The sequence below is a fragment of the Pholcus phalangioides genome, unplaced genomic scaffold (genome assembly GCF_987345545.1).
Source record: "Pholcus phalangioides strain wild (caught in Gottingen) unplaced genomic scaffold, Ppha-v1.0 ptg000036l_1, whole genome shotgun sequence".
Taxonomy (NCBI): Eukaryota; Metazoa; Arthropoda; class Arachnida; order Araneae; family Pholcidae; genus Pholcus; species Pholcus phalangioides.
Window position 1 is genome coordinate 695,058 of NW_028301623.1, and position 17,278 is coordinate 712,335.

The 17,278-nt window shown below is 37.4% G+C and overlaps 1 protein-coding gene across 1 annotated transcript; it reads right to left on the bottom strand.

The window, feature by feature from the left end:
- Window positions 1-1,480: 1,480 nt before the first annotated feature.
- Window positions 1,481-17,027, bottom strand: LOC149065959 (ATPase family gene 2 protein homolog B-like). The gene is made up of 9 exons (XM_089253300.1): window positions 15,983-17,027; window positions 14,587-14,775; window positions 14,177-14,329; window positions 12,192-12,401; window positions 11,378-11,525; window positions 11,207-11,274; window positions 7,408-7,542; window positions 4,917-5,039; window positions 1,481-3,099 (listed from the first exon to the last, which is right to left on the bottom strand). Exons 1-9 carry the CDS (start codon window positions 17,024-17,026, stop codon window positions 2,953-2,955), a joined length of 2,217 nt encoding a protein of 738 aa, XP_089109426.1. The 5' UTR covers window position 17,027; the 3' UTR covers window positions 1,481-2,952.
- Window positions 17,028-17,278: the final 251 nt, after the last annotated feature.

The window sequence follows — 17,278 nt, forward strand, 5'->3', positions numbered from 1 at the left end:
TCGCTTTACAGCGACACACCGCTCCCACAGCTGGTGTCATGGTATGGGGTGCTATTGCTTACGATACACGGTCACCCCTAATATTGATCCATGGCACAATGACAGCCCAGCGGTACGTCCATAACATCCTTCAATCACATGTGTTGCCACTCATGGCAGGGCTCCCAGGAGCCATTTTTCAACAAGACAATATTAGGCCACACACAGCACGGATGTCACAAGACTGCCTCTGCCACATTACCACCCTTCCCTGGCCTGCTCTATCCCTAGATTTGTCACCAATCGAGCATATCGGGGATCATTTGGGACGGCAAGTTGGACACCCTACGAGGTTGGTCGGACTAGAGGCGCATTTACAGCAACTGTGGAACGAGATGTCTCAGGACATCATACGGAACTTGTATGCCTCAATGCCCGCTCGTATCGCATGGTGCATTCGCACTAGAGGGGGTCCAACAGAGTACTAAAACTTCTGTTCATCTGTACTTTTTTCTGCAATAAATTATCTTTTTTCTTGGATTTTTTAATCACTTACTTATATCAACGTAGTACTTACATGTGTAAAATTTTGTTTCATTTTGACGACTTCTTCTGGGTGCGCAAATTTTTATGGCAATGAGTGTATATATACTGAGTAGTTCAGAACTCTATGTAAAATTTTTGATCAGAGATATAAAGAATATCTAAACAAAAACTGCAGATGTAAAACACTTTTATTTTGCTATTTTTGGCTATGACACGATTTTGAAAAACTAATTTTAAAAATTGTGAAATTTGGTCTGAAGTTTTGATTTTTATCCTAGAAATGAGTGGCAAATTGAAGGAATGAATCACCCCTAGAGGATGTGACAAACCAAATACAGTCAGCGATCATTATATTGCTTCCCCCAGACACTATATTGAAAGTTTGAAAAAAAAAAACTATTCGAGAGAATTCCATACTTGGACAGAATAAACTATTATACAACAGTATGACTCAATAATCTGGCCGTCCAGTAATCAGACGTTTTTAGGCGGGGGTTTCCTTCGAGCATAAGAAGAGGAAAACATGTCACTGCATGTCTGTGCACAGAAGTTTATATTATTTGAATGATTTTGTCAATTAACTCCCAGTAATCCATCGCAGCCTGTTCTGATATTTGCCGGATTAGCTAGAGTCTGCTGCATTTATTTCCTTATAATACAAGCAGTTATAGTGAAAATGAATTATATTAGAAAATTGTAATAAATAATTACATGTACACACTTATGTACCAAATTCTCCAATATCGAGGTCAAACACAAAATCTGTACATTTCTTCGTGAAATAGGAGCGGGGCAAAGCCAAGTTCTAATCTTATATTGGATTGAAAATAACATGGGATGAATAGGAAAAAATTAGGACTTTGTGTGCCGGTTGTTATAATGGAACTTTTGCAATGACGCATGATTGTTGACATGTTATGTCTGAAGTCCTTTCAACATGCAATACAACTCGGATCACAGTGGCAAAAAATAGTTTTATGAAAAAAACATTTGACTCAATGCATATTATATGTAACTGACACTTGAGATCATTACAACAGTCAACTTTATAATAGTGTATTATGAAGTAATCTGGTGGAAAATATGTGTACAAATAGAGATACAATCTATGTTTGTTATAATGATTCCACACACGCATTATAGCATTCATTCCATTACAATGACCTGTAGGAAAAGTCTCAAATATTTTCGTATAACACTGTCTCATATTTTTTCTTTTGATACGATGACCACATGCCATCCCGGACGATTATAAAAATATACAATTCTTTTGCATTGATTTTTTTAGTGAGAGAGAGAGAGGCTGACATAAATAAATGTTTTTAATGTTTTTATTTATGTCCGGAAATTTTTTACCACCTAACGCAACCCAACCTTGATACAGTGAAATCTTGATATAATGATATTCTGTGAATCAAGAAATCACTGTATAGTAATACTCTGACCTACGCTACCCCGAGTTGCGTGATTTCAGAGTTATGCGAATTTTTGTGAAAAATTCAAATTTTTGTGAAAAATTCAAATTTTTGAAATTCAAGCATAATTCATGTAGAAGAGTACCATAGCATTATAGCCATAGTAAGAAAGAAAAAGACAGGTTTTCTTTCTAAAATTTGGTTCCAGTTAAATAATATATGCTCTATGGAAAACTGCACCCCGACTTACACAGTTGTCGCCAGTCCCACCTATCACATATCTTTGGGGGTATTACTGTACTTTGTGTATTTCAGAAAAGAATTGGTTCACTTTGGGCAAAATTTGCTTCTTTCATAACAAACACAATTGCTTGAATGGTAGGGTATTGGATGTTTTAAACACTTTTGTGAAACATAATTTATGCTCATTCTTTGATTGATTAAATTAATAAGCATATATATCATGTCAATATAATTCTTAAACCAGAGAGAGAGTTTGTGTTTTTCAAACAATTTTCTTGTTTTAAAATTTTTTCGGAAACGCTAGAAGAGAAAAAATGTGGGAAGTATCAATTTTTGGTGCTCCGAAAAACCCATCATTGTCAGGACATTTTTTAGTGCAGTTTTTTCCAGCAATGGCAAAAATTTACCACCTTGAAAACTTATGAATTCTTACGGTAAAGTTTGTATTAAAAACTATCTTATTTATATGTAGAGAAATAATCAGATGCACAATAATGCCTCACATGCATAAATGGGCGGAAAAGTCCATTTTTGCCAGGACGGTTTTTACTGTAATTTTTTTTACACCTGTGGAAAAAACTCGCCAACCGTGGATTAGATGTAACTAAATTTCGACTCAAGTCTTGAAAAAAAAACAGTATGTCTGATAAAAAACTGAACTGCAGCAATTGTGTTTCCTTATTCTGAAAACTTTCATTTTTAATTTTCCCCCATGTGAATTTCTTCTTGTACTTGCACACCTATGAATTGAAAACAACAATTCATAACATCAGGTTATCAGAGGACCATACCTGCTGGCTAAACATTCATACTGCTCTAGCTGTTTCTTAGTTATGCTTGGATGTATCAGCTTCAAAGCAGAATCAAAATGTTCTTTGGTGACTCTGCATGAATTTTTAATTGCACTGAGACCAGCCTGCAAACAATATTTACAGAAATGAATCGTTAATTTGTGCAATGACAAAAACATCTCACTACTGGCATCATCCATACTTTGCATGAGTTAAGAACAAAAGAGCATACATTGCTTTTCCTTGGTAGAGGGATACAATAACTATAAGTAATTTCCTGGATCTTACTAGCTCAACCCTTAAGATGTGTGTGTATTTTAATGTATGAATTCACAAAAAAAATGTATATGAAAACACAAAAAAAATTATATTTTTCTGGTCTATCCCCACTGAGGCAATTCATGAGTATTTACCCCAGCCAAAATAGTCTGTTGGGGAACCAGCATATTGTCTCTGTATAAAGTGTGTATTCAGGGGATGGCATATCCATCTCCAAAACTAGAGGTGAAAATTTTCCAATGAGAGAAAATGTGACACTTGTTTTGTTGACATGTGACAAGGTGACACTGTGACAAGGTTATTTCATAGAAGTTGAAAACCCATTCAGCCAACCACATCTGTTGGGCACAAGGAGGTAACTTATGCACGGAGCACACTGAAGTGATATGACCACAGCACTGACACGGATTGATTAAAAACATGAAATTGGTATTGATTTCAAGTTTTTAACCAATCCATGCTGATGTGTTATGGTCATATCGCTTCAGTGTGTGCACTGTGTGTGGGTGGGGGGGGGGGTTCCTGTCATGTGCAAAGCCTATGCAATAACTATTACATAGGCACAGTAGTTTATCCATGAAGTACTGTTGAAAATAGGTTATCTTGCTCAAAAAATGTCTCTGTCCCATAATATTTAGCTTCATTGATTGAATATAACTATAGCTACATGTATATGTAGCTATAGTTTAAAACAAAATTTAGTAATAGTCATAGTTTATAGTAAAATTTAGTAATTAAAACAAAATTTAGTAATTGGACTTAAATGTTTCCCAATATGCATCTAGATATATCAAAATTCTGTTTTACTCAGCCAAATTTCATTGAGAAGTGAAAATACTCCAAATTTTAGGTAATTTTTTTTAATAGGTCACTGATGAAAAACTACCCCCTCATTTTTACAAAAATACCCTTTAAATTTTCAGAGAGGAGTGAAATTACTCTTCAAAATTATATTTTCAGGTAACACCAGTTGGATCCAATACCCACAATCGGTTCCATTAATTTATTATGATGACTGTTAAAATTTTAAGCAGCAAAATAATAATTTTAAATCAATATAATGACTATGAAAAAAAATTAATAAAGCAGGGCTGGACAAATCCCAGGTATCACCATGGAGACTAAAATATTGGTATTGGCTCCTAAAATTTTCTTTGTGTAGTAACTAAATTTCAGGTTTAGAACAGCACAAAATGCTTGGAATTTATAGTAGCATATCTGCCAACATGAAAGAGGGTCACTATGCCCTGAAAAAGTCAAAAGAAGCATATGTCGGACCTTTATCTCCTGGTAAAATTTTTTAGTGCCTAAAAATTTTTTCTGACACCTAGATTTTTTGCAATTTGTCTAGCACTGGCATAAAACTTAATCCTGATACGAGTAATATTTTGAAACAACCATATGCTTTTGTGGGTGACCATGCCATCATGTTTCTTATCGATAGTAATGTACTGCAGATATGGATTCAAGGTCGTCTGGAACTACAACTAATTGTGTAGGTTTGTAGAAACGTCCCTTATATTTAATGCGGCAGACCAATTTTTTATTATCATGGACTACACTAATCTTGACATGCTAGCAAACATTAATCGAGGATAATTGATTGAATAAAAATGTGATCAATCATGATTATGATGAGAGAGGGAAAAAAGTGTTATCTTACCATTCTGCAAAGATTTTTCAAATCAGCCCCTGAAAATAATTCAGTCTTACTCGCCAAATACTTCATGTCAACATCTTCTGGCGCCATTTTGGCAGTCATAGATTTCAGAATAGCCTCTCTTTCCTTAAGAAAAACAGAAATACATTATTTAAAATGATTCATTGAAACTAACATGTATATTGCAGAATTTCTATGACACTCCTTAGAGATCACTTCTAAAAGCGCAGTGCAAAATGTGTGAATTACAAGATACAATGTTAAGTCAAGGCAGACCGAATGGTTTTACTGCATTGTTTATTATTTTTTACAGGGATTTATTTACATGTTACTGTTCAATGCCAGCAAGATCATTTTTGACAAATGAAGCACTTTCATTTCTGGTTCTTTGCTGAGCATTGTAAATATTGTTAATGCCTCTGCATGCCCTAAAAATACAGACGACAGTGGAATGCTATTGGGTAGCATCAGAATCACCAAACCTAGAATAGGCCTATGTATCCAACTGCTTTTGTTATGCAAACATTGTTTCACAGAAAGACAAAATGTTCACCTTAATTTTTAATGATGGATGTTAGTTACTGTCTAAGACCATGAAGTGGTAAAATACAAAAATCACTTTTTCCATCCAGACAGAAGTTTTTAATGACTATGTTACTTGTTGAACCCTCAAAACTAAGCAAAAGAAAAATTAATACATCAAATGGTCCACATACAACCCTCAAATAATCTGAAAAAATGATACAATTTCTGCTTTGGCAGAATCCAAGCCATTACATTTGCATTATTTGGCAATATATCAATATGATTCCCCTCTTCATTTAAAAACAGTTACACAAATTTTGGTGACAGGATTTAGTAAAAAGTACAAGTGGGAGCCCTGATATTGTATCATAATCAACACTTTGCATTTTCTTTTGTTTTATTGATTTTGTTTACTAATTATTTCCTGTATAGCTATGAATGGCCGATTCATTATACACGCCATAGGTTGGGAATGACTTCCTTACAGATATGTCTTTGAAGAGTTGATCAACTTTGCCCAAGAATATTGAGAAGACACCAACGAATAAGGCAAATACACAAAAAATAATAAAAGTCCTAATGCATTTCAACACCAATGGGTGCCGTCTTCAGAGGAAAAATTTAACCACTAGTCTCGCTGACCGAGTTTCCCACTTGGGTTGAATACCAAATCTTAATGCTCGGTTGATCAGCGGAAGAAGTACGTCTGTTCACTTCAAACGTTGTGGTCAGAATGAAGCTGTGAGCCTGCGTGAGATACTAATGCAGCGTCCTGATTGGACATTTGCGGAATAGTGCTATCCGATTAGTCCATTCGAATTTTCTTGTAATTCCCGCAAACAACATGTACTCAATGTATGTATATATATATATATATACCATTTTTAGTTTATTTTCAAAAGCCGGGGGTGGGGGGCAACGACCCACCTGACCCCCCCAAATGACGGGCCTAGAGAAATGTCACACTTGAGTGAATCAAATTACAGCTGACACATCACATCAACAAGACTTGCATACTGTCCCTAGAATCATAGGTGAAAGTCTGTAGTGCTATGGTCAAAACCAGTTTGTGGATTAGCAGAAAAAGAAAAGAAAGAAAGCAGAAGTCAGGCAGGCTTCATTTCTTTTGTCCCAAGAGGAAACAAATAAAGCATATGTAGATGTATATTAACATACGTTGGACAGCAGCAAATGAAACATTTCCAGAAAAATAAAGATATGACAATTTTGCCATTTAAGCATGAAAAACATTTGACATTTTGAAGGCACAAATCCATCAAACACCAATATACAGTGAAACCTCTCCAGAAAAATAATTGATGTAACAATAAATCCCTTAAATAATATGAGGGGCAGCAATTTAACGTTAGATTATAGATACTTCCAAACAAGACTTGAAAAATACTTTTTTGTAGCCCTCTACAACTGATAAATAATGAAAATGAGGCAGCAATATAATTTTCACGACTTGGACATGAAATCCCAATTTACGATTTTTATAAATGAAAAAACAAGGTAGAATTTTTTTTTGGAAAAATTACGGAAGAAATACAGGAATATAAAGGAAAAAAAGGTATGTAGAATTTTTTTCCTTCATGAAATTAAATTTTAAGTGCAAAAAAAAATCTCGCCGCGTGGGGAGAACACAGGGCCGTCGTTTCAACTTGTTCCGGGGGGGGGGGGGCGGCAAAGCACATGTACTGTGTATGTATATATATATCATTTTTAGTGTATTTTCAAAAGCCGGGGGGGGGGGCAACTGTCCCCCCCTAAATGACGGGCCTGGCGGAGAAACAAAATTTTTTCCCCATTTTGGAAATGTGAGAATTTCATATATAGGCAGATGACTCCCTAATTTTGGAGGCAGTAAGTAAGGGATAAAAATCTTACTTTATAGGCAGGTAAGTATGATATATACATATTAAACCCATATATAATAACTAATAATCAATAATATAATATTGTCTACCTTTACATCTGGAAGTGGTACGAAGAGCAAAGAGTCAAATCTCCCAGGCCTTAACAAGGCATCGTCAATCAAATCTATCCTATTGGTCGCAGCAACAACTATAACATTTTCATTGGATCTGTTCTCATAGGTATTCTATAATTACAGACAATACATAACTCTATAAAAACATTTTTATTCACAATTCAACTTCGAAAAAACACATGAATTTTATGGCCCAAATATAAAATCACATGATTATACAAGAATATGGTTATAGTGTTTGAGACCACAAAGAATTTTCTGTGAATTCATTGAAAAAGGAACACACTATAGTTTAGAGAGATATAGATGGCTTTTTTCTTTCTCAGCCAGAGATATCAAGGAAACAGTTATTTTCCGGATATTATGCTGAGGTGAGCTCGGAAAGAAAAGTCATCACGTCTCCGCCGGGACTCGAACCCAGGCCTTCTTGCATACCGGGCAAGCATGCTACCATCTACACCACTGGAGACACATGAATCTGCCTTCCTAATTTCACGCACTGTGTCGTGAGGCGCTGAAGTAGAGGCATTAGTAGCCTCTCTTAACTTCAGGAAAGAGAGGCTACTAATGCCTCTACTTCAGCGCCTCACGACACAGTGCGTGAAATTAGGAAGGCAGATTCATGTGTCTCCAGTGGTGTAGATGGTAGCATGCTTGCCCGGTATGCAAGAGGGCCTGGGTTCGAGTCCCGGCGGAGACGTGATGACTTTTCTTGAGGCGCTGAAGTAGAGGCATTAGTAGCCTCTCTTAACTTCAGGAAAGAGAGGCTACTAATGCCTCTACTTCAGCGCCTCACGACACAGTGCGTGAAATTAGGAAGGCAGATTCATGTGTCTCCAGTGGTGTAGATGGTAGCATGCTTGCCCGGTATGCAAGAGGGCCTGGGTTCGAGTCCCGGCGGAGACGTGATGACTTTTCTTTCCGAGCTCACCTCAGCATAATATCCGGAAAATAACTGTTTCCTTGACACTAAAGTTTGTTTCAGGTTAACTTTGCAGTGGAGAGAAAGGTAAAGAGTGTATTCCTTCGCCGCAAAATGTAGTTCCCATACATCGGAGGTTTCTGATGATCATTTATATAGAATATTTCAAATTTTTTTATGATTTTGAAAAAGATACTGAAAAAATACCGTTTTGAACCAATGTATATTCGTTTAAAATTTTTAAATTAGAAAAATATTGGTTACCATTATCAAAAATCCATGGCGAGCTCAAGAACATTTTGGCGCGATTTCCAAGAAATTTCCCCCGCCAATATTACTATCGTGCTTTTTTTTTTTTGATTGCTCAGAGAGAGAGAGAGTTATATATATATATTATATCGTCATTTTGTTGAATTTTTTCCGATACAATTTTTCATTCAGTTTTGCATGTAGTTATAGGCCTACACACCCAGACGAATATTCAATCAGGTTTTTTTTTCTCGCGAAAATAACCTCCAACGAATTCAGATATTCACTCATAGATTACAGGAAGTGTCCCTCTTTCACGACAGTGCCGATACCGTTGTGAGAGGCTCTCTTTATGGGGGTAGGTTACGGTACCAGACCCCCCCCCTCTTTTTTTTATATATATTTCTTGCCGTGTTCGTAGGATAGGGGTGGTTTCTGAATTCCAATAGCCGATAGCGGAGGGTGTTGGCATAAGTAATGTCTCTTTTTCACCCACACCAACTTCCTCCCCCACAGCAGAGGCTGTTCCTCCAGATGACCCTTTAGTGTCTCTCCAGATAAATATAAATAAGCAAGAGAGAGAGACCCACAATGGTTTAGGCTTGCAGTGTATTTTTTTCTTCTGTGACAGTTGTATCTTGCTTTTCACCAGAGATAGACACGCTAAAACGTTCTCCGTTCTTTTTGGCAATGATGCATAAAGCACGTTATTGAAAAAGAAGAGGAATTTTGGATTGCAGGTGGCCTGATGGAACACATGTTGGAGCAACAACAATTAATAAGTAATAGAGAATCAGATTTCTACAAGAGGCGAGAGAGAATCAGAGAATCTACAACGTCAAGTGAGGATTCCATAGAATGGGAATCCGTGAAAAATGACTATAACTGTAGTGATAATAAGTGGCATCGACGTATATGCGTTCGGGTGAATGAGCGGCGGAAATTTCGGCAAGAAAAGTGAGTAAAAGAATTCTAAATTTTGCCTTATCATTTTTATTATTATTATTATTTGGGGCTATTCCCAAATTCAAACGTGAAAACCGGGTTAATAGGAGTTACTGAGATACTTTTCAATAAAAAAAAATGATTTCAAAAACCGCAACTTTGATTTCTGAAAGTATCGACAATGATTTTTTTTTTTCATTAGCTAATTTTTTGTTACTAACTGACTGCAATTTTTTCTGCAAGCATTACATTGCACGTAAAAAATATTTTTTTCTGCGCGATTGGCGAGAATCAGCCATACCTTACCGAGGCCGCGCATCGATACATAGGTTAAGAGGCTTTCGTTGTCATAGCAACGAGTGATGCGGTTCCCTCGTAGCTTCCTCTTCACTGCAAAGTTAACCTGAAACGGACTATAGAAATATTAGTTCTCTCTCTACACATTACTTTCCTGTAAAGAACAAAGGTCATTGACAATTAACATAAACAAATTTTCAGCAAACGTGTCACTTTGCGATATAATAGTAATACGACACCTTAAAATCTTCTGCGATAGTCATTGACCAATTTTATTAGGTTATTTACCAAACACCAACTCTGGCCATATCGCTGTACTGCAATTTACTGCCATTAATGAGCTGAGTTGGAAATGAGGGTGCCATCTATCAGTGGTCGCCTCACACTCGTTAAAGAAAAATATCTTATCTATAGCCTTTTCCCTGGGTTTGGACATAGGACTGTGACAGAAGCCTTCATGGTAGTGGGTGGTAGACAAGCATCTTAATGCATCAAAAATGCTACTTGGGCACTATTTGGAGGTACTACTTCACCAAACACCAACTCTGGCCATGTCGCTATATTGCAATTTACTGCCATTAGTGAGATGGGTTGGAAGTGAAGGCGCTGTCTATCGGTGGTCGCCTTGAGTTTGTTAAGGAAAATATCTTATCTATATCCTCCCTTGGGTTCGAACCCGGGACCCTGACAACAATCTTCACGATGGTAGACGAGCATCTTACCACCATGCCACTCTGGGATAGTTTTTTGACGCCGCCTTATTATTTTTCTCCCGCAGGTCACCCGATTTGGAGGTACTGGCATACCACCCTAGAGTAATGATTTAGCTCCAAGAGATTTTTAATTTTTAAACCCTATGCATGAATATACATATTTATGCATTTCTATGCATACAATAAAACTTTTCTCTTTTGTGGACAATGACGGGACAAAAAAACTTGTTCATAAAAGAGGAGTAATCGTTAATCAGAGGCTTTAACAGCATACGTTTATTATAAGGGGACAATTATCATCTGCTTGTAAAAGAGGGGTGTCCGTTAAGAAGGGTTATACTGTATTTTGTACTTTGTTGCAGATCAATGTTGCACTTTCAGGTAGGGAAGCAACTGGGAGGGAAGCAGGCGGGTCTTGTGCCCCAGCGCTGGACCAGAGGGAGCACCAAAATGCGCACTTGCCCCGGGTGATGAAGCATCTAGTTGAGGCCCTGCTTTCAGGCATGTGATGGTGTTGCTATAAGACACCATCTTCATATAACTGCACCATTGAGAATATGGATTCCAGCACAAAAATAAACAAACAAACATAAAGTCTTTTGTGAACAAAAAAAAACCAATCTCACACATATTCTACTCAAAAACTTACATCTTCCGATTTTAAGTTTTCGCCTTCTAAGATCTTGTGGGACACGGAGCATGATTTTGACAGCGTGCCTAATATTAAGAGAACTTAATTATTAAATATTTAAATGCACATATTTTGGGTAGAATTCATGCACAATGAAAAAGAAAAACTAAATAAAAGGCGAAGCTTTACCAATGCCATCCATTTCATTCAGTAAAGCAGATAGGACTTTCTCTTGTATTCCACGGTGTGAACTTGAGTAGGACCGTTTTCCAACAAGACTCTCAATTTCATCAAAAAATATAACAGTAGGTGCACAAAGCCTAGCTTGATTGAACAGCTGTGAAATGCACATGAAAACAGTTCATTATATGATTTGAAACCAAGCTGGGGGAAAAAAACACTTTCATTTAACAGATCTTTGTTTTTCACTATGAGTTTGTCTTGATTGTTTATTTCATTAGGATTTCATTAGAATAAGGTTGTATTGAATCGAAACTTTTCTCATTTGCCATGTTTTATCCCTGAAGGGGAGTGAGTTTCTTCAAAATATTTTAGCAATAACAGCCGTGAAGTAGGTGCAAATGACGAAATATATGTGTAAATATGTCCAAATATATGTGTAAATATAAGTCAAAATATATGTGTGTAATAGATATTATCATTCAATTCAGAAAAAGCGGTACATAATTGTATTCAGAATTGGTCTACCTTTTGTGGTAAAGATGGATGGGACCAAGACCACCTTGTATTATTGAGAGTGTGGATTACTCTTCCCCCCCCCCCAATTAAAAAAGTAAAATGGTAAAACAAACTTTTTTACATAAACGAAAGCTGTGGGTTACTTTAATAAAGTTTGTGGCAAAAAAAAGGCCTTTATTTGACGAAATAATTTTCTTCTGAACTTTTTTACTTAATCGTATCAGTTTTGCTCCCAATTCAACAACCTAACATTTATAGCACACACACAAAAAGATATACGATAATAAATTTATACATAGCCTACCTGTATAATAGACTTCTCAGAGTCTCCCACGAAAGGGCTGTATATCTGAGCTGGACTCGCAAACAGAAATGTTGCTCTACATTCTGTAGCTAAGACACGAACTAGAGTAGTCTTACAGCAGCCGGGAGGTCCATAAAGCAGAACACCGTGTGGACAAGGAATGCCCACCTTCGAGAAAGCGTTTGGGTGAAGCAGTGGCCATTCCACATACTGAAAAATCAATATATGAACATGAACTGTCATATTCAAGAATATCAAAAAACAAGGGCGTAGTGAAGGGGTGGGGGGGGGAGGGTCTGGTCCCCCAAAATATGAGAAAATGACTAAAAAAAGGGAAAGACATGGAGAAGTCTATTGTTCTATCACTTTGGTCCCCCCCCCCCGTGAATGAAATTTCTGGCTGCGCCCGTCAAAAAACATGTTGTGAAACATAGGGTATGTTTTACCACTGATAATGCCCCTTCGTCCCGAATTCGCCCCCATTATATAAAGTATATATAAATATTATAGTTTATAAATAAACTATTCTATTACAAGAAAACTTTAAGAATATTTAAATTTTGTTTCTTAGTCAACATTCCAGGGAGTTATCTGCAATTGAATTTTCGAAATGTTCCGTTTTGAAATAAAATTAGTGGAAATATTGCCTTTTGTTTCAAACTAGAGCTGGTTAAGTCAGCATTGAAAATTTCTACCCCACCTGTTGATTCCAGAATGTTTCACATAACCATTACAACTCTTTCATGAGCAACATAAGAAACACGATCATTCGACAGTGGAATTTCCCTCAATCATTACACTCCACTCATATTTAGAAAACTGATGGCAGATGCCAGCACTACTACTACTAAACCAGACATGCACCTCGTCCATATTCCTCTGTGGTACTTCTAACGAATTGGTACATGTTGGAATGTGTGTGTACGGATAGTGAACCTTCCATGAAGTTTGTTTCTGTGTAATGCTTGTTACATGTAGTACTGCCATCTGCAATCAATTTTTTTTAAACTATGAGTTTTTCTCTCAACTCATAGTAATCGAAGAGTAATGAATGAATAATTATACCATTGAAGGTCTGTTGGATGAGACTTTTTAACAGGGAGATCGGCTCGCAATCGCGCCTCGAAGTCGGGAACCACAGAAAAACAACTTCAGCCGACCACTACTGCGCAGATGGTGGAGTTTGAACTTGGATCCTTGCGATGTGAGTACGGCACTATGACCACCCAACCACCACCTGGCAGATGCCAGCATTACACAGAAATAAACTTCACAGAAGGTTCACAACAAGCATACACACATTCCAGCATGTACCAATTCATTAGAAGTTCTGCAGAGGAATATGGACAAGGTGCATATGTGGTTTAGTAATAGTAGTGGTAGAATTTCCCAAAATGGACACTCCTGTTAGCGAACACCTTCACTAACGAATACTTTTTAAATTACATCAACGAGACTTTATGTCAGAGGTCTTCAACCTTTTTCCAGTCACGAGCACTGCCTCTACCCATCATCAAAAGAAGAGCACTCTTACGGCAAGTTTCATATGAATGCATGAAATGACGATAATTTCAATCCTTGAATGCAATTCATCCAAGGTGTTTAATTGCAATGTTGATCAAGTGCTGGCGAGCATGACATCGGACAAGAGCATCCAGCACTTTGGGTACTTCAGGGAGTACTGCGGTGCTCACGAGCAACGCATTGAAGATGCCTGCTCTATGTATTTCACTATCCATTGATAGACTTTTTGAATGAAAAATACTGAAATGAATGAGCAGGTTCAATATGTTCCCTTTTGGTAGAAACAACAAACTTTACATTATAATTTTCTAACAAAAATATTCCCATTGGATTAAATCCTGTTGTATGATCCGATACAGCTCATCCAAAAGATTCAGAAACCATTAGAAAGTGGATTTCGGAAGAAAAAAATGTGTAATTGTTCCCCTTTTTAAAAAAATAAGCTCCTCAATCTATCTTACCAACTTCAGTTTCTTCTTGATCATCTCCAAACCTCCAATATTCTCCCAGTTGATTAATTGAATGCCGATTTGAAATTTTGATCCTTTCAGGAGCGAAGGCTTCACAACAGAAAGAGCCGCTTCAAAATCTTGTGTCGAAAGAACTCTTTCAGGCTGAAAAAACCCATAAAAATAGGCATCATAAGTTAAAATAATTTATGAAGCAATTTCATAGAAGAATTTTTTCCAATCAATCTAGCGAAATTCACGCATACAGATTGACGAATATGCTTTTCATGAGCACAACAGTTCTGATGAAGTTTATCACACATCTGAACTGCAGTGTAGAGTTTACATAAGTTTATTACACATCTGTAGTGTGAACGTCTAAAAAATCCACACCAGAAAAATGAGAAATAATCTCAACAAACCGACTGTTCAAATTCATCTCCACTGTGCAGGTTTCTAAATGCTTCATCACACAGTTGAGACAGATCCGAACCCAGATAACCCGGCGATTTCTCTGCAATTTCAGAAAAATTCACATCGCAATCATAATCGGACACCAAAACCTTCAGGATAGATTCACGTTGCGCTGCATTTGGTACTCCAATATGAATCTAAAGCAAAAGAAAAGATATAATTACATAAAGAGAAACCCACCATCCTGAACCCCCATCAGTTCAAATATAACACTAAGTACTACTTAACTAAACATGCACCTCGTACACATTCCTTAACGGAATTTCTAACGAATCAACACATGCCAACGTTATTTATGCCATTGAGTTGCAATTGCTTTGTATTCTGACTTCTATTTTTTTATGCCAGATTCTATTTCATGTTTTGTCAGTATCGTGTTTTAGGCTTACCTGCTCTCTGTGGAGACACTTTTTCAACTGGGAAACCGGCTCACGTTCATGTCTCGAAGCTGTAAAACCAACTTCAGCTGACCACCACTGTGCCGTCAACAGGTTTTAACCTGCAACATGTTTGAACCCTGTTGACGGCACAGTGGTGGTTGGCTGAAGTTGGAAACACTACACATCACTAAGTACTGTTTTCCCCTGCATTAGCCAGTAAATATTCAGGGAGACCAGCATGCCGGGAAATACAAGTATTCCCCGGCATGATGGGAAATTTGAATCGCAGAATTCTGTAAAATTCTTAAATATCTTTATTATAAAAATCCACTGAATTGGCTGAATGCATACTAAGATCCTTATTAAAGCTCGTTTTTACTAACATGCTTGGAACCAACTAGACCCTCAACATGGGAAAAAATATTTATTTCATTCAAATAGAGCCCAACTCAGGTCTATTACCACGGGCAATTCACCACCGAATGAGTTGTGCTGGAAGTGTGTGTGTGTGTACCTAACAGTCTGAGTATATATCTAATGTTGGGCCTGGTTTTTCTCAACGCTGCCATCTATATTTCAGAAGTGAAGTGTAATAATATGAAAAAATCTGGTGTCCCATCAAACGACATGCTGAAGCCGAATAATGCAGGAGAAAAACGGCAATTTGAAAGAGGGGTTGGAGTAGCCAATGGTTGTCCTCATAACCAACAAACAATGAAAATATGGGTCCATTCCAGATGTGCGGTATCATTTTTTTTTTTTTTTTGCCAAGTTTTTGACTACACCAAAATGAGATATGTTGACAACACTATCCTCTCTGGCACATTTTTTGGTATTCCTTACCATTCCGCCCGTGACCCTAGCAAATAATGTTAAATTGGGTCTGGTGGTAATAAGCAAGGGTATACTGGGAAAAAATATGTATGTGAGTAACATCATGATGACAGTACTAAATTGATGATACCTCCTTCACAAACCTGCCAGGTTTCCTCAGCACACGACTAACAAACTTCGAGGAAACAGCAGTGCCGAAAACTGTGATATTTCTCGACAACAACATGGAATCTAATAACGCTGCAACAAGACAATGAGCTTTCGATTCTTCTTTGCCAGTTAGGGAATCGAGTCCTTTGAACAAAATCACGAACCGATGAGCCGAAGACATCTTAGACATTTGTGATGCCAGAGCAAAGACATCCTGCAACTGCTGCGATTTCATGTGAACAAGTTCCGTCAAATGAACAACATGTAAGTACGCTCGCAAGTCATGAGCAAGTTTTTTGACAAGCAACGTCTTTCCTCCTCCAGAAGCTCCCGTAACAAGTATCGTATTATGATAGTTATAGTCCTGGGATTTGCCGAATGAAATGAAAGATTTTAAATACCGAAGGTGATCTTCCATACCGCCAATTTTGACACCTCGTAGGCTGTCTATCTGTTTCACTTGCATGCCCGATATCAAACCGGTGATGTCCAAGGAAGTTGTATCCGTCACTATCCCTACCTCATTATCATAAGTATTCAAAATGTCGATTTGTTGGATGCCGCACATTTTCGACATTGGATGTCCGGAGCACTTTACCACGCACCCACTCGCGACAGCGTATTGGCGGAGTATTTGGCGGATCCATTTTTTAAACTTGTCGATTCGATGAGACCATCTTATACAACATCTAATATCCTTCATGACAATTCGAACCTGTATCTTGGCGACTGGTTCCGGCGCGCATCGTTGGAAGTGATCGGGAAAAGACGCGCGCGTGATAAAGGACATCCGAGTTTCGCACGAACTAACGGTGTCTTCGACTTCGACGAAACTCACTGGCGCCACTTGAGCGTAGACTTTGCACACGATTCGAGAATCCTTCAAACTTATGATGACGTAATCCCCGACTCTGATGTCGTGGTTTCTCAATATAACATCGGGAAAACGACACTTTTGAGTGTAATGGTTGTTAAAAGTAATCAAAACTTGCTCTTCGGTTTCCATTTTCGCTTCCAAGCACATGCTGTTGTTTACATCTAGTGCAGTTGTAGTAGTTGTTGTTGTTGGGATTTACAAAATAATGTAAGTTGGATAACTCAGACCATATTTTATGAGAAATTCCTAATTTGAATCAATCGTATTTTGACGAAAGATATTCAGAAAACAAGCTTAATGACTAGGGTGATCATACGCCCCGTATTTCCCGGAACAGTCCCGGTATTTTCTGTTTTGTTAGTTGTCCCGACTTTTTGGCAAAAGTGTGCCGGTTTTTCC